This window comes from Vulpes lagopus, chromosome 1 (genome assembly GCF_018345385.1).
Source record: "Vulpes lagopus strain Blue_001 chromosome 1, ASM1834538v1, whole genome shotgun sequence".
Taxonomy (NCBI): Eukaryota; Metazoa; Chordata; class Mammalia; order Carnivora; family Canidae; genus Vulpes; species Vulpes lagopus.
This window is the reverse complement of record NC_054824.1, coordinates 37,418,690-37,445,283: the sequence shown is the minus strand read 5'-3', so window position 1 is coordinate 37,445,283 and position 26,594 is coordinate 37,418,690. Positions and strand designations below refer to the sequence as shown.

The 26,594-nt window shown below is 42.8% G+C and overlaps 1 protein-coding gene across 1 annotated transcript; it reads right to left on the bottom strand.

Moving 5' to 3' along the window:
* Positions 1-3,920: 3,920 nt before the first annotated feature.
* CGAS (cyclic GMP-AMP synthase) lies at positions 3,921-21,879 on the bottom strand. The gene is made up of 5 exons (XM_041731967.1): positions 21,159-21,879; positions 14,110-14,329; positions 12,567-12,809; positions 6,757-6,859; positions 3,921-5,231 (listed from the first exon to the last, which is right to left on the bottom strand). The coding sequence occupies exons 1-5, from the start codon at positions 21,804-21,806 to the stop codon at positions 4,880-4,882; spliced, it is 1,566 nt and encodes a 521-aa protein (XP_041587901.1). The 5' UTR covers positions 21,807-21,879; the 3' UTR covers positions 3,921-4,879.
* Positions 21,880-26,594: the final 4,715 nt, after the last annotated feature.

Genomic DNA, 26,594 nt, shown 5'->3' with positions numbered 1-26,594 from the left:
AGCCCAAGTCTCTTAACATACAGGTGGGCTCATCATGACTGGGACCAACAGAAGACAATGCAGGGGGCACTGCGTGAGACCAGCTGTGGCACCTGCAGAGCAGCTGCGTTAAGTCCTGTCTCACCTGCAATCCCAGCCCTTTCACCTCCCCTGCCTGTGCCAGTAACTCCTACTCCCTAGGCCCAACTGGAAAGCGGCAAGGCTCCTCTGGGAGAGGCTGTTGGGGGCACACTAGCCGCTGGAGGGCGGTGTGTGGCCAAGCCCAGCGAGCCCCATTTCCTGAGATCGCTGTTACCGCTACACAAGCCCTCAGAGGAGGACAGGCCTGTAGCAATGGCACTTGTACAGGTAACAAGGCCAGGGGAGGGGATGCCGAGTGTCTTCTCCACAGGGAGGAGGGGCTATGTACAGGGTAGGGGAGAGTATAGCCAGGTACACCCCATGCCATCTCATTTAACCACAACATCAGGCTGCTCAGCAGCTTCAAATTCAGCATTCATGGCCACAGTCCATTCATCCAGCTCTGATTTCAGGATCTCCAGCACCTTCTTTGGTTTCTCTGTCACAGCTAGTGGGGGGATTCTTGGGATTTGTACCTGGGGCCAGGGCTTCAAAGGGACCTGAGGACTTCAGTTAAGTTTGAACACACCACAGGTGAGAGTCTGGCCAAGTCTTCTGACCTCAGCAGCCCCTCAAAACCAAAGCAAGACAGACTGGCAGTCTGGGGTGAAGGTGGAGGCAGAGCCAAGGTCTCCAGCTGGGCTGGAGCATCACCTGACTTTTTCAGACATTTCTAAGTTTCTGGTGTCCAGGTCTTCTTCCCTAGAGTTGGACTCAACACTTAGTGGGTACAGCACAAGAGTGGTGGTGGGGGTGACATTGATCCTACTACATATCTTGAAGAGGTTCTCCCCAGCAGGCTCCTTGCTAAGTCAGTTGTTTTCTTTCTCCAAGAGAAAAACAATCCTTATGCTTCTTTGATGTGTGTGGACAGACAGGATCTCTACAGTACAGGCCACAATCTTCAAAACGATGGGCTTTTTTTTAAAGTCTCTTTTATTCAAGTAATTTTTACACCCAACATGGGATTCGAACTCATGACCATAAGACCAAGAGTCACATGCTCTTCTGACTGAGCCAGCCAGACACACCTTAAAATGATGGGCTTTCTTATTGGAGCCGCATGGGGTGCCTTGGCAAGATTTCAGAGAGGGGGCTTGATCAGAGCCTGATTTCTGCTGAGATCTCCACAGAGACTGAGTAGGAATGGGGCCCTGGGCCTGGAGCACTGGGCAGCCACTCTGGCCCACATTCAAGCATTAGCCTTGGTCTCTATCTCTGCCACTACTGGGGCTCAGACCAACCCAGAAGGCCAATGGAAACCTTACATGGCTTATTTTTGAAAAATAGTCCTCAGTCCTTCTCCCCTTTATTTTTCATCACCAAGACTTTTTTCTTTTAGCCATTTCCTTTTGAAAAGATTGATTTTTAAAGATTTTATTTGTTCATTCATGAGAGACACAGAAAGAGAGGCAGAGACATAGGCAGAGAGAGAAGCAGGCTCCCCATAGGGAGCCAGATGCAGGACTTGATCCCAAGACCCCTGGATCAGGATCTAAATCAAAGGCAGATGCCCAACCACTGAGCAACCTAGGTGTCCCTGAAGATTTATTTATTTGAGAGAGAGAGAGAGAGAGAGAGAGAGAGCACACACATGAGCAGGGAGAGGGGGAAAGAGAAGTCTTGCCTTTGCCATTGATTTCTGGCAGGTAATCTACTACGCCCTTGGAACATGCCAGAAAGTCTAACAAAGTGATTTATGGTGGAGCTTTGGATCATGACTCCAGAGTTATTAGACTCTGAGGTTAGACATGGAGGAGTCAACCACTGAGCTCCAATAAAAATTCTGGACACTGAGGCTCAGATGAACTTCCCGGGTTGGCAGTATTCCAGGTGTGTTGTTAAACACTGATGCCAAGAGAATAATGCACCCATGACTCCACGGGGAAGGGAGAACAGAAGCTCTGTTTGGTATCCTCCTGGACTCTGCTGTGTGTGCTTTTCCCTTGGCTAATTTTAACCTGTAACAGTGTAACTGTTTCAGTGAGTTCTGAGTCTTTCCAGTGAATTATCAAACCTAAGAGTGCTTTTGGGAATCTCCTGAAACTACAATTGGTGTCAGAAGTGAGGCTGGTCTTATGAGAACCATTTTTCCTTTAACTGTATAGTTGGCTAAACTGGCATAACACTCCTGAGTGATTCCCCTCCCCTGGAATGTGCATGGGACCTCTGACTCGCTTCCAACCAATTAAAATGGTAAAGGAGATGCAATACACATGATTATGTGTATGCAATTATGTTAAATAAGACTGTGGCACAGCCTCTTGCTAGTCTCTCCCTCCCTTGGGCTCTAAAGGTAACCTGTCATGTTGGGTGGGCTTCCAGGGCAAGGAACCCAAAGCAGTTCCTAGCAGCTAAGGACAACCTCTGGCTGACAGAAAGAAATTGAAGTCCTCAGCCTTACAAATATATGGAGCTAAATACTGCCAACAAAGGTGGGGATCCTTCTCGGTCAAGCCTCAGATGAGACTGCAGCACCAGCTGACACCTTGATGGTAGCCTTGTGAGACCCCGGGCAGAGCCATGCCCAGAACCTTGACCCATACACACTGAGAAAATAAATGTGTGTTGTTTTAAGCCACTAAGTTTGTGGTAACTTGTTATGCAGCAATAGGAAACCGTAGAAAATCCAATCCCTCTACCCAACTGTCACCCTATAAGCACCTAGCCTGTTTCCTTACCCTCCCCAAAATACTTAATCATAACTTTTTAGAGATTTTATTAACTTATTCATGAGAGACACAGAGAGAGGCAGAGACATAGGCAGAGGGAGAAGCAGGCTCTCTGCAGGAAACCCAATGCGGGACTCCATCCAGGACCCCAGGATCACGACCTGAGCCAAAGGCAGACACTCAACCATTGAGCCACCCAGGCATCCCAATTAATAATAACTCTTAGTCAATGGTTATATTACTTTGACTTCATATATAAATGCAGCTAAGCAATATTCTTAAATCAGACTTTTCTTGCACACATTTGTTTTCCTCCTGGAATTAAAAGAAGTTTGGAGTTGTTTGGTTGGTTTTTGTCTAGTTTTCTATTATTTAGCATTCATGGCCCCCAAAACTCTTCTCCAAATGTCTAACTTTTCTCTTAGTATGTTTAAGTTGTTAAACAAGATATATAAAATGCAAAAACCACAAAGGAGAAGACTGATAAATTTAACCACGCCAAAATTTTTATTTATTTTTTTAAAGATCTTATTTATTTATTCATGAGAATACACAGAGAGGAGGGAGGGAGAGAGAGAGAGAGAGAGAGAGAGAGAGGCAGAGACACAGGCAGAGGGAGAAGCAGGCTCCATGCAGGGAGCCCGACGTGGGCTAGGTCCCGGGTCTCCAGGATCACACCCTGAGCTGTAGGTGGCGCTGAACCGCTGAGCCAACGGGGCTGCCCTTATCTATTTATTTTAAAGATTTTATTTACTTATTCATGCAAGACACAGAGAGAAAGGGGCAGAGACCCAGGCAAAGGGAGAAGCAGGCTCCATGCAGGGAGCCCGATGCGGAACTCAATCCCGGGGTCTCCAGGATCAGGCCCCAGGTCGAAGGCGGTGCCAAACCGCTGAGCCACCTGGGCTGCCCAGATTTTATTTATTTATTCATGAGAGATGCAGAGAGAGAGAGCAGAGAGAGAAGCAGCCCCCCTGTGGTGAGCTGGATGAAGGACTGGATCCCAGAACCCCCGGATCACGACCTGAGCCAAAGGCAGACGCTCAACCACTGAGCCACCCAGGGGCCCAACCACATTAAAATTTAAAACCTTGTTTACTAAAAGACACCAAAAATGGTAAAGATACTCCACAAAACAGAATTTATTCATTATGCAGACAACTAACAAGGCATAAATATCCAAAATATATGAAGAATTTCTAAAGACGAGAAAACAATAAAATAGCCAGTAAGAAAATGTACAAAATATGAATAGGAAAAAGTTAACGAACAGCAGCTGCCCCTAAGCTGAATGCTGGCTGAGCGCAGAGGAGATGGGGTGATGCCATCCCTGTTTCTTTAAGTGTTGTACCATATGCATGTATTGTCTTTTCAGGAATACATATGAAAGTGTTACTAAAAATAGAAATAATAAAAGACATAAAAAAAAGAAATAATAAAAGAAAATAAGTTATATGATATTTGGTCACATGCATTATTCCATATTTTACTATGACATTATAGATTTCCTGAAATATGTGAAGATGATGTAGAATTTATCATTTCCTTCTTGCCTATTGTAACATATAGGACAGGATATTAGTTCCAAATATATTTGAACATTGAACAAAGCCTACCAGTTTCTTGGAGGCAAAGATCATTTCTAAAATTGCCTCTTGTAACCTTCCACACTTTGTGCTAGGTGAGAAATGGTGTTCAATAAGTGCTTGATGAATTTAATTCAGGTGATATGTATTTTGTCTTTTTCTTTAATCTTATTTGTAAGTAATCTCTCTACCCAACATGGGGCTCAAACTTACAACCCTGAGATCAAGAGTCACATACTCTACCAACTGAGCCAGCCAGGCACCCCTTGTCCTTCTTTTCATTCCAAACTGGTAAAGCTTTTAGATTTTAAATACTCCTTATTCCTTGACTAATCTCTTTCCTAAGGTGATCAATCCTTTTATACTGATTAGGGTTTATTAAGACAACTGAGAGCTAAATCATTATTTACATTCATTGTAATTGATCACTAAGTGACAAATTTCAAACATTCCAATTATAATAAAGTTACTCTAATTCTTGATTCTTTTTAAAATATAACTTCAAAATTCATAAAAAACTGGAAATCCATTGTTTCTTTCATATTCAATTTGCTGTAATAGAAATTCTTTACTTATTTTGTCAATTTGGTCCCGAGAAAATAGATTGAATTCGGGAATAAAATAATGCTTGAGTTGTTCTTTCTTGAGGCAGTGAAGAAAGTATGTCACGCAGTTATCAAAGCAGAGCTCTAAGTCTTTGGCTTGCCATTGACTATCTTGTGGGTCCTGGGTACAGACATGAAAGAAAGCAGTTTTTACATGGTAAGAGCAGAATTTATCCAGTTCCTTTCGGTTTCCAAACTTTGTTTTCAATTGTTCTAAAAGATACTTCATTAGTTTTAAGCAATCTTTCCTGTTGAATAAAAAAGAAAACCACTTATTTTTATTTATTTAATACCTGCTTCATTCCACAAAAAGCTTTAGGCATCTTACAGGAAAAACATATAAAGGTACAATTAACAATACAGATACTATATATAAACATAAAACACAATAAAGAACATAATCATAGGGTCATCCTAACACTTGATTATGTTTTCAAATATATACCTTTAAGTTTCAGGAACATTTTATTCTTCCCTCTTCCCTATTTGTAGCTTAAATATTTTATTCTATCAGGATGAATTCAACTATTTGAAACTGGCAGGTATCCATATTATTCATTCAGTCATTTAGCACCTAGGGAAATCTCATTTTATTTTTTACAAAATGGTTTTGCAAATATTTAATCATTCACCCAGTTATTTCATAGTTGACAAAATGTAATGTTTATAAAACTATTTAGCCTTATCAGAAATATATTTTTCTTTTTTTTTAATTTTTATTTATTTATGATAGTCACAGAGAGAGAGAGAGAGGCAGAGACACAGGCAGAGGGAGAAGCAGGCTCCATGCACCGGGAGCCTGACGTGGGATTCGATCCTGGGTCTCCAGGATCGCGCCCTGGGCCAAAGGCAGGCGCTAAACCGCTGCGCCACCCAGGGATCCCAGAAATATATTTTTCTTAATGCTTGTTTCAAAGCCTACATATGTAGCCCTGAAGAACCTCCATGCCTACATATTGGGCATTCTTGTTTTGACCTTTTAATTTCTGTGAACATCTTACTGGACAACTTTTAGAAATTCAAATGAATGATTTCTTTTTAATCTCCATTCTTTATGGTGTGTATGCTAACAAGGAAAATAATTTCCCATCTCTTAGTGTTGTTTCAAGTTTAGCTAGTCAGTCCCTGGCCTTCAACACAAACAAACCACCTAGAAGGCACCAGTATCCAATAAGAGTGATCTTTTGGACTCCTCCCACCCTGTGACATTAGTAGTCATTACCCTGAAGCAACCGAATACCAAGACACATCCAATTGTTGTGGATAGCCACTGGTGAGTGTTCCTATTCTCTTGCTTTGTCATACATTTTACAACTATCTGATCTAGGTTCAGGGATATGCTCTCTGGCCTTGCCTTCTAACAACACTACTTTCTTGGGCCCTTGGATCTGGCTTCCCTGATTTCATGCTCACCCTCTAGATAATACTCCAGGGTCAGTCCAGCCATACACTGCCCCCAGGACTCAACTCAGCAATGATCATCTTCAGGTTAGAGCTATGAAGTCAATAAAGAAAATTCCAGGGGCACCTGGGTGGCTCAGTCAATTAAGCATCTGCCTCAGGTCATGATCCAGGGTCCTAGGATGGAACCCTGTATCTAGTGCCCTGCTCAGTGGGGAGTCTGCCTCTACCTCTCCCTGTATACTTCCTCTCACTTGTGTGGGCATGCTCTTTCTCTAATAAATAAAATCTTAAAAAAGTAATTAAATGTTCCATAGATAATCCACCATTTAACAAAGAAAGGAAAAAAGAATAACAAAGTAAGGAAGTTACCTGCAACATTTTACTCCATCACTTTCACAGCATGTTTTAGACTGCCCATGACTTTTTAAAAGGTCCTTTTCAATGTGAGAAAAGGACAACCGCCATGTTTCTTCTTAATTTCCAAAAGAAAAATAGAAAAGCACTTTACCAAAAATATTCAGATAAAACAACACAATAAACACTGAAGTTGATTCCCTTCATTTAAATATGACTCTGGGAGATTTCTAGGGAGAGACAGACCAAAAGAAATAAATAAATAATGTAATTACATATTAAAACAAGTGATTTGGGGGCACCTGAGGGGCTCAGTTGTAGAGCACCTGCCTTTGGCTCAGGTAGTGATCCTGGGGTCCTGGGATCAAATCCCACATCAGTCTCTCCACAGGGAGTTTCTCCCTCTGCCTATGTCTCTGCCTCTCTGTGTGTGTCTCTCATGAAGAAATAAATCTTTTTATTTTTATAACTAAAATCTTTTTATTTATTTTTATAAATCTTTTTATTTATTCATGAGACACACACACAAAGAGGCAGAGACATAGGCAGAGGGAGAAGCAGGCTCCTCACAGGGAGTCTGATGTGGGACTTGATCCTGGGACTCCAGGCTCATGCCCTGGGTGGAAGGTGGCGCTAAACCGCTGAGCTTTAATTTTTTTAAAATTAATTTTTTTTTATTTATTTATGATAGTCACAGAGAGAAAGAGAGAGAGAGAGAGAGACACAGGCAGAGGGAGAAGCAGGCTCCATGCACCAGGAGCCTGACGTGGGATTCGATCCCGGGTCTCCAGGATCACACCCTGGGCCAAAGGCAGGCGCCAAACCGCTATGCCACCCAGGGATCCCCTAATTTTTTAAAAATTAAAAAAAAAATAAATCAAGTGATTTGAAGGTGCCTGGGTGGCTATTCTATGTGGATGGATGTTTTTGTGATTTGTCCCACATAAGTGACCTGCATATACACTGGCTAAATAATGTTGTTTCTGAGACTCGTGCTATATGAATAACCTCGGGAGCCTAATTGTTTAAAATATATTATCTGCTTCCAGGTCAGAACTGGCCCTTCTGTTCTGGATGTGAAGAGCTACCATCTTGTCTCACATCCTCTCCTGCTCCAGGCTGGGCTGGCCCCCCAGAATGGAATCCTAGGAAGGGAGGCAGACACACTTAGCCCAGGTTCCCTGAAAATACAGAAACATGGTAACATGGAAATGCAGCTCACTCCAAACTGTACATAGGCGAACAAATGTTTAATTTCAAACCCTGTTACTTATCCTATAAATATGGCCCTTATGGGGATGGTCTGTTGGCATGTCTCACCTGAGGGGAGGATGCTCTACCCAGGTCTCTGTCAGGACTCCAGCTGGCTGTTTTCACAGGGATTCCCCAGCTGATGAGGTTGGATGTTTTAAGTACCTGACTTGATGTAACTTTGCCTTATTCTCATTTATTGCCTACTATTACCTTCATCTATGTGTAGATTCTTTTCCTCTCCTGTTTCTGTTAGGTTTCTATAAAAAAGCTTTCTTTCCTTTTCAAAATTGAAACATGGCCATTGTGAATCTTTTGTGCAGAACAGTGGCTCAGTCAGTTAAGTGTCCAACTCATGATTCCGGGTCAGGACATGATCTCCTGGGGTCGTGGGACTGAAACCCACACTGGGCTCTGCACTCAGTGGGGGAGTCTGCTTGAGATTCTCTCTCCCTCTACCGCCCACTCTCTCTAAATTAAATAAATAAATCTTTTTAAAAATTTTTATTTATTTATGATAGTCACAGAGAGAGAGAGAGAGAGAGAAGCAGAGACATAGGCAGAGGGAGAAGCAGGCTCCATGCACCGGGAGCCCGACATGGGATTCGATCCCGGGTCTCCAGGATCGCGCCCTGGGCCAAAGGCAGGCGCTAAACTGCTGCGCCACCCAGGGATCCCCAATCTTTTTTTTTTTTAAGATTTTATTGGGCAGCCCTGGTGGCTCAGCGGTTTAGTCCCACGTGGGGCTCCTGTGTGGAGCCTGCTTCTCCCCCTGCCTGTGTCTCTGCCTCTCTCTCTCCCTCATTAATAAATATGGGATCCCTGGGTGGTGCAGCGGTTTGGCGCCTGCCTTTGGCCCAGGGCGCGATCCTGGAGATCCGGGATCGAATCCTGCGTCGGGCTCCCAGTGCATGGAGCCTGCTTCTCCTTCTGCCTGTGTCTCTGCCTCTCTCTCTCGCTCTCTGTGACTATCACAAATAAAAAAAAAAAAAAAATTAAAAAAAAAGATGTTAATAATAAGGAAAGAGGGAACATCTGGGTGGCTTAGTTGGTTAAGCATCTGCCTTTGACTCAGGTTATGATTCCAGGGTCCTGGAATTGAGCCCCACATTGGGTCCCTGCTGGGAGAGCCTTCTTCTCAGTCTCCTTCTGCCCCTCCTCCCTGCTCCTGTGCTCCCTGTCTCTCAAATAAAATCTTTACAAAAAAAAAAGGAAATAGGTATGAAGTATATGGGAACTCTGTACTATCTTTTCAATTTTTCTGCAAATCTAAAACTATTTCAAAGTTAAAAGTTTTTTTTTTAATTTTTATTTTATTTTATTTATGATAGTCACACAGAGAGAGAGAGAGGCAGAGACACAGGCAGAGGGAGAAGCAGGCTCCATGCACCGGGAGCCCGACGTGGGATTCGATCCCGGGTCTCCAGGATCGCGCCCTGGGCCAAAGGCAGGCGCCAAACCGCTGTGCCACCCAGGGATCCCCTAAAAGTTTATTTTAAAAAAACCACATGATCATTTCTCACTCTTTGGATTATTGGCAAAAATTCCAAAGTTTAACAAGTACTGTTGATGAGGTTGAGGGTGAAATAAGTACTCTTATATATTGCTCTGAGATTGAAAATTGTGTGATCCTTATGGAGGCAATTTGGGTAATTTCTAGCAAAATTACACATGGGTTTACTCCTTGACTCGCTGTAAAGACAGACTGAAAAAAGGAATGGATGCTACCTCTATATAGAATCATAGTTCCTTATTCAAGATATCTTACTAAACTCAAAAAAGGAAGGTGTACTTTTTATATTAAAAGGAGATAGCGGGATCCCTGGGTGGCGCAGCAGTTTGGCGCCTGCCTTTGGCCGGGGCGCCATCCTGGAGACCCAGGATCAAGTCCCATGTCGGGCTCCCTGCATGGAGCCTGCTTCTCCCTCTGCCTGTGTCTCTGCCTCTGTGTCTCTCTCTGTGTGACTATCATGAATAAATAAATAAAATCTTTAAAAAAAAAAGGAGATAGCGTATGAATATATACATATATGCATTTACTGATAAGAAAGGTAAACCAAAAACATTTAGGAGAGTTTCTGATCAGGGAAGGAGAGAAGAATGAAGAGTGAACGTGAATGGAAGCTGTGCTTCTCTAAGAATTCCTTTTTCTGTAGCTTTGACGTTGGAACCATGTGAATGCCTTATAGATGTATAAAACAGAATTAAATCAAAATTTAAAATGCAAGATCTGGGGCATCTGGGTAGCTCAGTTGGTTAAGTGTCTGCCTTTAGCTCAGGTCATGATCCTGGGTTCTGGGATCAAGTGCAGGGTTCTGCTTCCTGCTCAGTGGGGACCTGCTTCTCCTTCTCCCTCTGCAGCTCCCTCTGCTTGTGCTCTTTCCTCACTCTCTCTCAAATAAATAAAACATTAACAACAAAAAAAGAAAATCCAACATCTAAAATTTAAAACCATAATGAAACAAATCTAACTATTTTGAGTTGGGTAGCTTAACCACCTGTAGAAATGTGGATTTAAGCTTGATACTTTGATTTTTTTTTTAATTTTTAATTAAAGATCAAATGAGGGCAGTCCTGGTGGCTCAGTGGTTTAGCCCTGCCGTTGGCCCAGGGCATGATCCTGGAGACCCAGTCCCACGTCGGGCTCACTGCATGGAGCCTGCTTCTCCCTCTGCCTGTGTCTCTCTGCCTCTCTCTCTCTCCCTCTCTCCTCTCTCTCTCTCGTCTCTTATGAATAAAACTTTAAAACAAATCAAATGAATTCTATTTTTAAAAATATAGCTTGTGAGACCAGAAAATTTATAGTAAAATGTTTGGAAATAGACTAAAATAGGTGTTATACATGCCCACAATCCAGTGCAGGTGTTTTTATTGCTGATATGCCCCTCTCTTCAGTCAGTTGGATACAGAGATTCAGGGTGGGGGTTCCCTTGCCTGAACACAGATATAACCTGGAATGATAGGAGAACAGCCAAGGGTAACAGAGGAGAAAGGTCAGCTGTGCACCCATCAGCAGCCTCCACTTTCATCTTAATTCAAGACCCAATCACACTGGCCTTTGCATAGCCACAGGGCCTCTGAAGGACTCCTGCATCTCTAATCTGACGTGCCTCCCAATCTTGTGCAAGGTAGTCAGTACTAGACCAGCCAGAGGGTGGTATACGTCCTGTTAAGATTTCTGCATCACAAACAGAGAGATTTTCTTTGGGGCAGCCATTCCAGAAATTATTCAGGGGTGGCAACCCCTCTTTGCAGAAAGCTATGCTCCTTTTCTAAAATTATGAATAATGATACATGTAATTCCCTCATACAAACTGCTTTTCTTGCAGAAAAGAACTCCTCTATATATGCAATTAAAAGTTATGATGAGTCTACAAAACACAAGCCATCAAACTAAGCATGATTGACTAATTCCAGGATTTGCTCAGCAATACTAATTTGTAACTTGGTTCATACATTTCATGGTCTCTTCCAATATCTCTGGAATCCAACTAAGTGCCAAAAGTCCTTAACTTATAAGAGAAAAAAAAATCAGCTAAGCTGATTTTAACTGTTTTATCTGTAGACTAACTCAGAACTTGAATGTTATCCAAGAGCACCATCTGAAAACCTGTCCTTACCATCAGGCCAAAGTACACAAGTAAGAAGACCAACTGTAGCTGAGGCTGCAAAGGTCTGTTAGCTGTGTGGGGAGCAGTGGAAGGGGAAGAAGAAGGAAAGAAAAAGAGTATGGCTAGGAATGAGACTCTAGGCTCTAATGATAACATTAATAGTAACTGCCTTGTATCGAACTAGGGATTTTACATACACTGTCTCATTTTTATTTTCCCAACCTTTTTTTCTATTTTCTTTTTAAAATTTATTCATTTGAGAGAGGGATGGAGGGAGAGACCGCATGTGCATGTGGCAAGTGCAGGGGAGAGGGACAAAGGGAGGAGAGAGAGAGAGAAAGAGAATCCTCAAGAAGACTCCCCACTGAGCGCAGAGTCCAATCCTAGGACCCGAGATCAGTCCTGAGCCCTGAGGCAAACCAAGTCAGCCACTCAACCGACTGAGCCATTGAGGTGCCTCCTCCTCCCCTGCAACCTCCCTGCCCCAGAAACTTTCATTAAAACAGTATAGAGGTGAGCAAACAGGTTTAGAGAGGCTTGGTTAACTAGCCTAAAATCGCACATCTCCTAAAAGAAGAATCTTCAGGATTCAGATCCCAGGCAGTCTGACTCCAAGGCCAGTACTGCTTTTCTCTCTTGAAAACAACCAAAAAATAACATTTAAAAAATGGGGGTTAGAAGACATTCTAAAGCTGAGTATTTGATATTACTACTACCACTTTTTCAATTCCATTCCTCACCAAATTCCCATCTTATAGTCTATTCAGCCTGATAGCTCTTGAAGTGCCAATAGCACTTATTATTGCCCTAGTACATAACACCCTTGGGGTGCCTGGCTGGCTCAGTGGTTAGAGCATGTGACTCTTGATGTTGGGGTAGTGAGTTTAAGCCTCATGTGGGCATAGAGCTTACTTAAAAAAAAAAGACAACTCTTATGTAAGTTAACCTTCACATTCAAAATACCTTGAAAATAATTTCCTTCCTTTGCATGCTTGGGTACCAGGTAAAATGGCTGTCGTCTTAGATTGGTTTTCACTTTTGTTCCAAGCCAATGACTGATGGGCAGTCCTTCCTGGGTGCTAGCAGGCCAGCTGCTTTTTGACTCCAAAGCCAGGATTATATCCACCGATATTTCTTTAGGTTTTCTAATAAGAAGTGTTATAGCAGGGCTCCCCCTCTTCTTCTTCTCCATAATGATGTCTATAGCTGTTTAAACATATAAAAGAGAAGACAGCATTTATCAATCCAATTTTCTTTGTTTTTTTTTAATAAATTTTTTTTTTTTTATGATAGTCATACAGAGAGAAAGAGAGAGAGGCAGAGACACAGGCAGAGGGAGAAGCAGGCTCCATGCACCGGGAGCCTGATGTGGGATTCGATCCCAGGTCTCCAGGATCGCGCCCTGGGCCAAAGGCAGGCGCCAAACCGCTGCGCCACCCAGGGATCCCAATCCAATTTTCTTTGAAAATATAGCAAAAATAATGTCTGTAATTGGAGATCTATAAAGTCCTAAGTGTAAGGTGAAAATGAGTTCTAACGTAGAAAGTGTTTTTCTATTTCTATTTAACCAGTATTTATCAATACCTACCATGGGGAAGCATTGTCAAAATTCTGTCTGGCATAAATGATGAGGAGCCCCTGAAGACTCTGGGCTTCAGGAGTATTGTGATTAAATTTTCACTTAAATTTATGGATGGCAGTATGGAGGGAAGCCTGCAGAAAAGACCAGATGAGTGGCAGGGAGGAAACAGGCAATTGAGAAGCCCACAGCAATAGTCCAACACAGGGCGTGTGCCTATGCCACCACAGAGGCAGTGGGCAGGAAAACAGGGAGCAATCCACGTTCACTATTTCACTATAGCATTCACAACAGCCAAGACATGAAACAACCAAAGTATCAATGGATGGATGAATGGTTACAGAAATTGTGGTACATACACACAATGGTGTGTCATTCACTCTTAACAAAGAAGAAAATCCTGTCATTTGTGACAACATGGACATTATACTAAGTGAAACAAGCTAGACATAGGCAAATACTGCATGACATCACTTTTATGTGGAATCTAAAAAAGCAGACTACAAAGAAGCAGAGGGTAGGATGGTGGGTTCTCAGAGGGTGGGGAGGTAAGGGAAATGGGGAGAGAGTCAAAGGGTACAGAGTTACAGTTCTGTAGAATGAGTAAGTATAGAGATCCAATGTATGGTATGATGACTGTCATTAACATTACTACACTAAATACTGGAAATGAGCTAAGAGAGTAGATTTTAGGTACTCTCACCACACACACAAAAAAGGCAACTACATAAGAAGGTATGTTAATTTGCTTGACTGTGGTGATCACTTCACTATGTATATCAAAACAGCATGTTGTACACTTTAAATACAGGTGACCCTTGAACAACTTGAGTTTGAAATGCTCCACTTACAAACCATAAGAGGAGTGTACATTAGCAATTAATAGGTATGATTAAAACTTTAAGAATCAAAAGTCAAAAATCTTACCTTGAATGTTTTTAATTTCTTCCTTAATGATCTTCCTAAACTTGGACAGCATCTTAGAAGCTGATAATTTTTCATCTTCTAAAAACTGACTCAGAGGATTTCCTTTAGGATTTCTTTTGAACTTCACAAAGTAATAAGCCCCAGTCTTGCAATATTCTTCTAGCTGAATTCTGGGGACCTCCAGTTTGAACATAATATCAAATTCATTAGGAGCAGAAATCTAAGAAATAGTAAAAATAGGATGAATGTTTGCTTGTGAATATTTTCCAAGCAAGTGCATTTTTTTCTTAAAATTTCCACTTAAGGGCAGCCCTGGTGGCGCAGCGGTTTAGCGCCGCCTGCAGCCTGGGGTGTGATCCTGGAGACCTGGGATGGAGACCCATGTAGGGCTTCCTGCATGGAGCCTGCTTCTTCCTCTGCCTGTGTCTCTGCCTCTCTCTCTGAATGAATGAATGAATGAATGAATGAATAAATAAATAAATAAATCTTTAAAAAAAATTTCCACTTAAAATTCTATTTTGAAAAGCAAGATTCCTAATATTTATAGCCTCTGGGAGTGGGATGAATGGAACTAGGAGAGTATTTTTGTTTTGGTTTATAGGTTCCACACTCTTTTTTTTTAAATCAAAAGTAAGCATTATTTTTATGATTTAGAACAATTTAAAATGGTATCATGCAAGCTTTTAAAACCTGTATCAGTTTTTTTTCTTAATTTAAAATTAAAGCTTAATAAAATTAAAAATCTTTAAGGTGCTATCTTTTATGTCACAAGATACACACTGAAGCCACCCTCCTGCCACAGCAGTCTAAAAAAAATGTGTGTAGTCACATGCTGGCTAGTTGAGCAAAGGCTATCTTGTTATAGTTGCTGGTCACCCAAGTAAGTATGAGTCCCAAATCATGCACTACATTAGTGTCTTTGAGCCATAGCATTTTAGGAGCTCCGAAGAATCATTTTTATCCTTACAAATGAATCAGCAATTATAATAAAAGATTACGTTTCCTATATTAAAAATACCAAAAATCTTTCATTAGGAGCATGCTTCAAGTACAGCTACTGAACTGTACTGTTCAACAGGGTACGTAGTAGCCATATATGTCTACCAATGGTAGAAAATGTAGCTAGTCCAAATTGAGATGTACTGTGCTGTATATTGAATTGTGTCCTCCTAAAATCCGTATATTGAAGTCCTAACCCCAAAATTTGTTCCTTGTTCCTGTGCTCTCTTTCTATGTCTTAAAAAAAAGAAAGAAAGAAAAAAAAAAAGCCCTGTACTTGGAGACAGGGCTTTTAAAAAGTTAAATGAGATCTGAGGGTAGGGTGCTAATCTGATAGGACTGGTGGGATGGGAGATTGAGGGAGAGGAAGAGAATGAGAAAGGAGATCCCTTTCTCTTCGCCCACACACTGAGGAATAAAGTGAGGATACAGGGAGAAGATAGCTGTCTACAAGCCAGGAAGAGTCCTCACCCACACCTAACCATGCTGGCACTCTGATCTTGGACTTCCAGCCTCCAGAACTCAGAAAATAGATTTGTATTGTTTATGCCACCCAGTTATAGTGTTTTTGTTATGGCAGCCTGAGCTGACTATGGCATACTATGAGAGTCAAACACTTGGGAGTGACATCAGTGGGAATGAAGTAAGAACCTCTGAAAATCCACTCTCCCACAAAACCAACAAGCACATGGGCAGGAATAGTCAATCCAACTTTTTCAGATCTGTATATTAACCAAAGGCTGCAACAATCCAAGGAGGATTTATTCCAGAAAAAAAAATGGCTCAATCCCCATAGGAACTGTGAGCTTAGTGGGTACTGCCCTATTCTCATCCCTAGGACACAGAAGGTTCTCTCATTCCCACTCCCTCCCACTTTTCACCAAGAGTTGCTCCTATTCTGACTTCTAACATCATAGATTAGGCTCACCTGTTTGGAAACACCATACAAACTAAATCATATAAAATATACTCTATTACATCTGACTTTAATATAATGTTTGTGAGACTCATCCACATTGTTATGCATATTGTTTTTTTTTTTCATCTAATGCAGTATTCTACTGGATTAATAGAATAGATCAGAATACATTTACTTACTCTGTTGTTGAGTATTTGGGTCACTTCCAGTTTTTAACTATTATAAAGCTGTACTGAGCACTCTTCTATATGCCTTTTGGTGGACATGAGCATTTGAGTAGAAATGAGTAGAACTGCTGGACCACTAGATAAGCATATCTTTAACTTTAGAAGAAAGGGTCAATTTGCTAAAGAGGTTATACCAACCTATCCTCTCTTCATCAAGTTTCAGTTGATTCATATCTTCTCCAAGATGGAATTTTAAAATTTTAGCCATTCAACTGGACAGATGTGTGGAAGAATCTGATCATGATTTTAATTTACATTTTCCTGGTGATGAATGATGTTGAACACATGTTTGTTATTTGGATTATATACTAAAGCATCTATTCAAGTCTTTTGCCCAGTTTCAAATTGGTTTGTCTTTTTTTTTTTTTTTTTTTTTTTTTTTTTTAATTTATTTATGATAGTCACAGAGAGAGAGAGAGGCAGAGACACAGGCAGAGGGAGAAGCAGGCTCCATGCACCGGGAGCCCGACGTGGGATTCGATCCCGGGTCTCCAGGACCGCGCCCTGGGCCAAAGGCAGGCGCCAAACCGCTGCGCCACCCAGGGATCCCGGTTTGTCTTTTTCTTATTGATTTGTACTAGTCCTCTGTCAAATATACTTATGGAGAGTAACTTCTCCCAGTTTGTGGCCTTTCTTTCTTTCTCTCTTTCTCTCTTTCTTTCTTTCTTTCTTTCTTTCTTTCTTTCTTTCTTTCTTTCTTTCTTTTTTCTTCATGAGAGACAGAGAGAGAGAGAGAGAGGCAGAGACACAGAGGGAGAAGCAGGCTCCATGCAGGGAGCTGATGCAGGACTCGATCCCAGGACTCCAGGATCATGTCCAGGGCCCGAAGGCAGGCACTCAACCGCTGAGCCACCCAGGGATCCCAAAGTACTCTGATTTTTGTTTACTGACTTTGTATCCAGCAATCCTCCTAAATTCACTGATAACAGTTGAACAACACAGATTTGAATTGGGCGGGTCCACTTATCTATGGTTGTTTTTTTTTTAAACAGTAAAATATTATAAATGTATCTTCCTTATAATTTCATAATATTTTCTTTTCTCTTCTTACTTTATTGTAAAATGCAGTATATAATACATATAAGAGACAAAGTATGTGCTACTTACTGTTCATCAAAAAGCCAGTCAAGGCTCTTAGTAGTTAAGGTTTTGCGGAGTCAAAAGTTATATGCAGATTTTCTACCGTATGGGTGGAGAAGGGCTGGTGCCCCAGTCTTTGTGTTGTTCAAAGGTCAACCATATTTCCAATAGTTTATACAAAAATCAAGTCAATTGCATAAGTAAGTTTTATTAATCCCTTTCTGATATTATGCATTTTGTTTCTTTTTCCTGCCTTGTTACATGGGCTCTATGTATTCCTTTATTTCCTTTGTTTTTGTTTAACATTACGTTTGTAAGATTCGTTTGTAAGATTCATTCACGTTGTTGCGTGTGGCTGTAGTTTATTTTTCTTTATTGGTTAATGTACTAATGGCTAAAACCACTACAATTACTTGATGTCTATATAACCTTTCAATCAGCCCAAGCTATATAATTGGTGAATTGCAAAGAGACAAAGAGAACATTATGGAATGGCAATTATACAGAGATTTTCTATAAGAAAGCTTCCAAATTTTCACCTAGAGCCTGACAATAGGTGAAGGTAAAAAATATATGAATAAAAAATGTGTCAATATGGAACCAAGTAAATAAATTACTGAGAGATGTATTTTGTGTCTATCCTTTTTATCATTTACAAAGACTTTGGAATCTAATTTTGAAGTCCATGTGTATGCATAATAGAAGAAAATATACCAAAATGACAACAGTGAATAAAATAAACAGGAATAATATTGCTCATCTATATGCTTTCCCTAATTTTCCAGGGCCATCAAACATGGAAGAGGGGTGAATATGGGAAAGGCTGAGAAAAGGGTGGGGGGAGCTGTGGGAGCTTTCTAGAGGATTAACTGCTGGAACTAGACAGTGAATCAACTCTACAATGAACATGTATCAGTTTTAAAAATCAATACCTGTTTTAGGTAAAACAAATTTCATTCAATTTCATCCATCAGCGTATGATTTTTAAAAAGAGGGCACCTGACCGTCTCAGTCAAAAGAGCACACAACTCTTGATCTCAGGGTTATAATTCAAACCCCACTTTGGGTATAGAGATTACTTATATAAGTAAAACCTTTTTAAAAATAAAAAATAAGGGCAGCCCCAGTAGCTCAGCAGTTTAGCGCCGCCTTCAGTCCAGGGCCTGATCCTGGAGACCCAGGATGGAGTCCCACATCAGGCTTCCTGCATGGAGCCTGCTTCTCCCTCCGCCTGTCTCTCTCTCATGAACAAATAAATAAAATTTTCAAAAACTAAATAAAATTGAAAAGGAGACTGTTTCCAGGGCACCTGGCCTGGCTCAGTTGGTAGAGCATGTCACTCTTGATCTCAGGGTCCTGAGTTCAAGCCCCACATTGGATGTAGAGCGAACTTAAAAAAAGGAGACTGGTTCTAATTGGAAACTTCTTCAAACATCTTATTGTTTCTTCCATATAATTGAACTGATTGATATTTATGTAATAAGAATCATACTTAAGACAGATGACCTAGGGACACCTGGGTGGCTTAGAGGTTAAGCATCTGCCTTTAGCTCAGGTTGTGATCTGGGGGTCCTGGGATCAAGTCCCACATCGGGCTACCTGTGTGTCTCTGCCTCTCTCATGAATAAAAAAAATAAAATCCTTTAAAAAAAGACAATTTAATGAAAGTTTTGCTCATCTGGCTTTTTAAAAACTTCAGATGGAACTGTATAGTCAGTTTTCAGTGCTAAAGGAGTTTAAGATTCAAACACTGATACATACACTGTCTCTTTGACAATAAACAAAAATTACTGAGTTTATACCAATGAAATGGGCTGCTGTTGAGGCTACTATTTATGTAAAACATTCTGCTGACAATGGAGTTTACAATCTAGGCAGCGAGCCAAGACAAAAAAATATATGAAACGTTTAAAGGTTTAATTTGCACTGAAAGCTACCAGGTTAAATGCTTATCATGGGAATGAAATCTGAATCTACTACCCTAAAAAGGCAGAGGGCTTGAGAGAAGTCACTCTTCCTTTCTTCTTGAATTCATTCATTCACTCAAAGGCTTGCTATGTGTTAAGGCTTAGAGATACAAAGATGCATAATATTTGGCCTGCTATCCTTAGAGTTTATAATCCTAAAACCCTAAATCTAGAGTTTAACAATCATTTATTTCTGAAGGATAGCAGTTAATTCAATAAAGCCAATATGTAACTCTAAAATAAATTACGATTATCTAAATGCTATCAGCCTCTGTTTCTGTTCATGCTACACCCAAGATTTTACACAGATCTACTGGAGGTGCACAGCCCAGCACAGAAAAACTGACAGACTAGGTGAAAACACAACTAACGAAATCTGCCACTGGTGGTGGGGGTGGGGGGGAGTGGATGGCTCAGATGGTTAAGCCCCTCCCCTCATCTCAGGTAGTAATCTCAGGGCCCTAGGCTGGAGACCTGCTCGCAGGTTGTCACCTGCTTCTCCTTCTCCCCGCTACCCCTGATTGTGTGCTTGCTTTCCCTCTCTCTCTCAAAGGAATAAATCAAATCTTAAAAAAACAAACACAAGAAACTACCACTGGTCAGGAAAGAAACTCTAGTCAGGAAGTTGCTCCTAAATCTTCAATTCACACTGGAATAAAGACTTCATTTTTTTTTTAGATTTTATTTATTCATGAAAGAGACACACACACACAGAGGCAGAGGGCGACGCAGGCTCCATGCAGGGAGCCCGATGTGGGACTCAATCCCAGGACTCCAGGATCAGGCCGCGGGCCGAAAGCAGGCGCCACACCACTGAGCCACCCAGGGATCCCTAGAATAAAGACTTTAGTAACTCAGCCACACCCAAACAAATGGAGCTGTGGAAGACATACCCTTAAACAATCACTTTATGTGCGTATTTAGGAGGTACGCTTTTTCGGATCTGTAGTTTTTTTTTGTTTTGTTTTTTTTTTTTTAATTTTTTATTTATTTATGATAGTCACAGAGAGAGAGAGGCAGAGACACAGGCAGAGGAAGAAGCAGGCTCCATGCACCGGGAGCCCGATGTGGGATTCGATCCCGGGTCTCCAGGATCGCGCCCTGGGCCAAAGGCAGGCGCCAAACCGCTGCGCCACCCAGGGATCCCTGTAGTTTTTTTCTTAATTTTCTTTTTTTTTTTTGATCACTCACTGTGAGATTCTCATGACATTTGTCTAAGAAACTGGGGAGAGAGGAAGCCTGCAGGGGCTGGGGGGAGCGATTGAAGATGTTCTTCCTCTAGAGTTTTTCCCATAGGAAAAATGTTTCTGGGGACGCCTGGGTGGCTCAGCGGTTGGGCACCTGCCCTGGCTCAAGGCGTGATCCGCGGTCTCAGTATCGAGTCCCACGTCAGGCTCCCGGCCTGGAGCCTACTTCTCCTTCTGCCTGTCTCTGCCTTTCTCTCTGTGTGTCTTTCATAAAAAAAAAAAAATAATAAAATCTTAAAAAATAAAAGAAAAATGTTTCTGGATAAAGTAATTTTGTCGAATCTTTTCGCACTAATTATCCAAGTCAGAATTTGACTAGGGAACACCAAGTATAGCACCGTTAACAGAAACTCAATACAAATCGGCTTGCACGAATGAATCCATACACTTGAATTCCCCCAATAGTAGGGTCTCGATAGTAGTTGGCAACCGATACTGGTTAGCTGTGTGTTCTTTGGATGTACAGATGGATAAAACGAACGACTGTTTCTCTTTTTAGGGGGTCCTACGTCACAGGCCACGAAAGAACAAGAGTCCGAGTTCCTCGGGAAGGGAAGCGAGGGACCGCGCGAGCCGCGGGGAGAGGGGAGAGGGGCGCCGGGCGGCTCACCTTCACGTGCTCGTAGTAGCTCCCGGTGCGCAGCAGCGAGACACCTCTGAATTCCGACTCGTAGCTCTGCAGCCTCCGCGACAGGTAGTCCACGACCCTGTTCACAACCTCCGCCGCCTCTGAGATTTCCTGGCGCCTCAGCCTCAACCTTTCCAGCACCGCTCGGGGCTTCCAGGCGCCGGGCGCCGGCCTCTCCTGCCTGAAGCTCGAGGCTGGAAGCAGCGGGCCGAGGCCGAGGCCCTCCGCGGGCTCCGACACCGCTCTCGGCTCCCGAGAGCTGCGCTCGCCCCCCTCGCGGCGAGATCTAGTCCTGGGAAGGGGCGGCCGCGGGGCCGCGGGAGGCTCCTGCGTCGCCGCCGGAACCCGCTGCCCCTCCACCTCGTCAGCGGCCGGGGGCGCCTTCCTGGCGCGGGCACCCCGCGCGCGCACCTGCCGTCCCTCCGGGGAACCGACGGCGCTCTTCTTCCGCCGGGATCCGGCTGCCCCCGCGGGGCCGCACCTCTGTGTTGGGGGCCGGGCGGCCCGAGGGGCGGCGGAAGGTTCGCTGAGCTCCGCCCGGGGCCCCTTCACTGCGTGCGCCAAAACCTCGGGGGCGGCGGCACCCACCTTCGAGGCGCTCCGCGTGGCCCTTCTGCGCCGGGGGTCCATGGCCGGCGCTCTCTGCTCGTGGTAAAGAAAGGAAACTGGTTTTGGGAAAAGGCTACGGGAGGAGGAGTCCGCAGTCGCCGCGGAAAATGAAACTTAAGTAAGTGGCGGGAACGCAGGGACGGCGGCGTGGGAGCCGACTCGCAAGCTGGCAGGTCACGAGGGGCCACGCCCCCGGCCGCTGCGGGGCGGGCCCTCCGCGGGGCCTTGGAGACGCTAACTTTCTCACCCTGCAGTGCACGCGACGTCGCCGGCGGGCGCGCGCTAGGCGCCACCGGGGGGCCGCGGAAAACCCTCTCCGGAGCTTGCAAGCGTGGCAGATGCGCCGGCACACCACCTGGAAGAATTTTGAGAGAAACCACGGCCTGTCTCGCACAAGGAAGTCGACTGAGAAACTTTTTATTTTACTTTTATTTTTTAAAAATATTTTATTAAAAAAATTATTTATGTATTTATTCGTGAGAGACACAGAGAGAGAGAGGGGCAGGGACACAGGCGGAGGGAGAAGCAGCGTCCATGCAAGGAGCCCAATGTGGGACGCGATCCCCAGACTCCAGGATCCCACCCCGGCGGAAGGCAGGCGCTCAACCGCTGAGCCACCCAGGCGTCCCGACAGAGAAGCTTTTTAAATGTAAGTTTACGTAAGGATATTTTTTTAAAAATATTATTTATTTATTCATGAGAGACACAGAGAAAGAGAGAGGCAGAGACACAGGCAGAGGGAGAAGCAGGCTCTCTGAGAAGAGCAGATGTGGGACTTGATTTCCGGTCTCCAGGATCACGCCCTGGACCCAAGGTGGCGCTAAACCGCTGAGCTACCCGGGGCTGCCCGGGATACTTTTTAAATTAATGAAATTGAAAATGTTCAGTTCTTACAAGGTGGGAATAAAATGAGGGCAATTGAAATAAATATTTCGTTTTATTTGACCTTGTTAAAGCACATTCAGTTTTAAATTGTGTAGAAATTCGGGGATCCCTGGGTGGCTCAGCGTTTGAACGCCTGCCTTCGGCCCAGGGCGTTATCCTGGAGACCCCGGATTGAGTCCCGCGTCGGGCTCCCTACGTGGAGCCTGCTTCTGCCTCTGCCTGTGTCTCTGCCTCTCTCTCTCTGTGTCTCTCATGAATAAATAAATAAAATCTTTTAAAAAAATGTGTAGAAATTATTATCCGTTGAGTTTTATCCATTGGTTCTCCAAAGCCCATCGAAAAATGGCACTTACATTTTATTTATTTATTTTCAATTTTATTTATCTATTCATGAGAGACACACAGAGAGAGGCAGACATAGGCAGAGGGAGAAGCAGGCTCTCTGTGGGGAGCCGGATGCATGACTGGACCCCAGGACACTGGGATCACCCCCTGAGCGGAAGGCAGACCCCCAACCACTGAGCCACCCAGTCTCCCTCTGTCTCTGTGAATTTGACTACACCCGGTACCTCATGTAAGTGGAATGATGTAATATTTGTCCTTTTGTGACTGGCTTATTTCACTTAAGATACTGTCCTCAAGGTTTATCTATATTGTAGCATATGTCAGCCTTTTTTCTTTCTTTCTTTCTTTCTTTCTTTCTTTCTTTCTTTCTTTCTTTCTTTCTTATTCATTTATTTGAGAGAGATCAGGGGCTTGGGGGGCAGAAGGATAGGGAGAGGGACAGAGAGAATCCTCAAGCCAACTCCCTGCCAAGTGCCCAGCCAATCTTGGGGCTGGATCCCAGGACTCTGGGATCATGACCTGAGCCATAATCAAGAGTCAGACGCTCAATGGACTGAGCCACCCAGGCCCCTGTCTGCCTTCCTTTTTAAGACTGGCTATCTCTACTATTAGTATATACCACATTTTGATATCCAGTCATCTGTCAATGGACAAAAATACCTTGATTACTCTTTCAAAAGGTCTTCCTAAAACCAATATTTTGATATATCCTCTTTACTACAAAGGTTGTTTTGTGTGTGTGTGTGTGTGTGTGTGTGTTTACACATTCCAGGGCAGTGATCCATAGTTTGAAATGTGATGTGAGAAATTTGCACTTTTCTTTTGGAAAATGGAAGGACTATTGTGTAGTCAGGCTTGTTCTCAAGCAAACTAATTTCAGGGATAAGTAAATTCAAAGGAAAAGTTAATACAAAGGACCTAAGGGGAGACTATGCATAGTTGTTCAAACAACAGCAAGTGGAGCTGGAGCTTGTGAAGTTTGAGATGTGTCAGTTATCAGCTTAATGCTTCTCAGACAGGACTTAATTCACCCTTCAACATATGCTGTCTGAAACAACAGAATTCCTTTAAACAGTTCTCTTTTAAATTGCTCACTATGTTAACCTTTCTCAGTAGAGGTTGCAGGAGAACATTGCAGGAGGGAGAGGTTTCTGGCAATTTCCTACATAGAGGAGGTAGTAGAAGGGGGTTGCAGGCAAAATGTCAGGCTTGTAGGTATGAGAACATCTGGTAGAGCCTACCCCAGCCATAAGCCTGGAAAGTGATCCCTCTGGGACCTTGCAACCTTGGCTCAGCCATAACCCACCTACAACTTACTAGACAGGGAAACCAAGATTCCTGCCTGGCCTCTGGGCCAGAAGGTCTGCACACCAAGAAGTTGATCCTTCTATAAGTCTTGTGTGCAGCCTGCCTGTGGCCCAGGAGGTCCACATAGAGCTGCTGTTCTCTCTGCAAGCCCCCTGTTATATAGCCTATACTCTCTGAAAGCCTTCTGCATTTGAGATCTGAACCCCTTTTGATTTTCTTACTTAGGTACTCTCCCTCAGCCATAAGTTACTGTATATAGTTTCTTTATATGTTACTCTTTTATTACACTTGTTCTTTTTCTTAGAGTGAAATATTTGTTTATTTTTAAGTAACCTCTGCCCCTAATATGGGGCATGAACTCACAACCCCAAGATCAAGAATTGCATACTATACCAACTCAGACAGCCAGGTACTCCAATATAATTATTCTTATGTTAAATATCTACAGTGTGATTTCTATCTCCTGATTGGACCCAGACTGCTACAGAGTTAATATTTGGAGTGGTCCCAGGAGATAGAGGCCTAAAGATGGGATTTGGGAATTGTTTGTCTGTGTGTGTGTGTGTGCGCGCGTGTGCGTGTGCGTGTGCGTTTACTTGGGCTTGAGCACAGTGCTCAAGGAGGAGGAACCACAAAAATGACTGACAAGGAGTAGCCAGGAAAATAGGAGGAAAACCAGAATAGCTTGATGTCTTGGAAGACAGGTAAAGAAAGTATATCAAGAAATAGCTATGAAGCGGGGGGGGGGGGGGGGGGAATTCACATGCAAATTGTACATCTTGGGATCCCTGGGTGGCTCAGCAGTTTATTTTATTTTAAATTTTTTTTTTTTTATTTATGATAGTCACAGAGAGAGAGAGAGAGAGAGGCAGAGACACAGGCAGAGGGAGAAGCAGGCTCCACGCACCGGGAGCCTGACGTGGGATTCGATCCTGGATCTCCAGGATCGCGCCCTGGGCCAAAGGCAGGCGCCAAACCGCTGCGCCACCCAGGGATCCCTGCTCAGCAGTTTAGTGCCTGCCTTTGGCCCAGGGCGTGATCCTGGAGTCCCGGGATCGAGTCCCACATCAGACTTGGAGCCTGCTTCTCCCTCCGCCTGTGTCTCTGCCTCTGTGTGTGTGTGTGTGTCTCATGAGTAAATAATAAAATAAAATCTAAAAAAAATAAATAAAATCTTAAAAAAAAAACAAATTGTACATCTTCTTGACTTTTATACTTTAAACTTAATTTAAAACCCAGTCCTGATTACAGTATAATGAAATAGTCTTACACTGTTAATGCAACCTGACACAAAGCTTTCAGAAGCCTAAGTTAGCCATTATCAAAAATTTAAGCATTGAAGAATCCTTTTACCCAGTATTTCCAAGAATCCCATAAATTTTAAAAAGATGTATGTGCAAGAGCGATGATAATATCAAAAAATGAGAAATAATCCAAATGCCTAGTAGTTGGGAGTTGATTAAATAAACTGGTTAAAATGTGATAGATTCGTATATACATGGCATGGAGTCAAAAATACATTGTTAAAAAAAGAAGCAACCTGGGGTGGCTTGGGTGGCTCAGGCCCTTGAGCATGGGGCTCTTGGTTTGGTTCAGATCATAATTCAGAGTTGTGAGATCCAGCTCCCAGGTGCAGCTCCACACTCAACAGGGAGTCTGCTTGAGGATTTTCACCTTCTCCCTCTTTCCCTTCCCCCAATGCATGCACATTCTCTCTCTCTCAAATAAGTAAATCTTAAAAAAATAAAAGCAGACTGAACAAGGAGGCATTAGCAACAAAATGATGACAATGATTACAGAGGTGGGGATTAGGAAGGCTGAAGAAGTTATGACTTCTTTAAGCCTCAAAGTTTTCTATTTCTATTTAATAGATTTTAATAAGCTGAAGAATAAAACTGTACATGCGTTGTTTCACTAACCAGTTAAAGGTTTCCTCTCTATGGAAGGCTTTAAAAATGTCAATTTCCAAAGGCTGGACATTTAACCTCCAACCATTTGATTCCCCTAATTAGCCATCATGAATCTTTCATCCACAAATATATTCTAACTGCTTTCCAATCTCCTCTTATTCAGAGGCTAGTCTTCATAAACAAAAATCCAGGTGATAGTTTACCAGAAAATTCAAAGAATCTATTAAGGCAAAGTGATCAAAATCATTGCTTGTAGATGACCACCTGGATATTAGGGCTGCCACTTGCCGAAAATGACCAAGTAGAAAAAACACCAATCCACAGCCATAAGAAATCAAAAGCCTCCACCAAGACCTTGAAA

Coding starts and splice junctions, on each gene's coding strand:
- CGAS (XM_041731967.1), bottom strand. CDS start 21,806: ATGGACCCCCGGCGCAGAAGGGCCACGCGGAGCGCCTCGAAGGTGGGT. Junction 12,810..14,109: donor AGAAATTAAAAACATTCAAG/GTAAGATTTTTG, acceptor ATGTTTAAACAG/CTATAGACATCATTATGGAG. Junction 5,232..6,756: donor GATGGAGTAAAATGTTGCAG/GTAACTTCCTTA, acceptor TTTATTCAACAG/GAAAGATTGCTTAAAACTAA.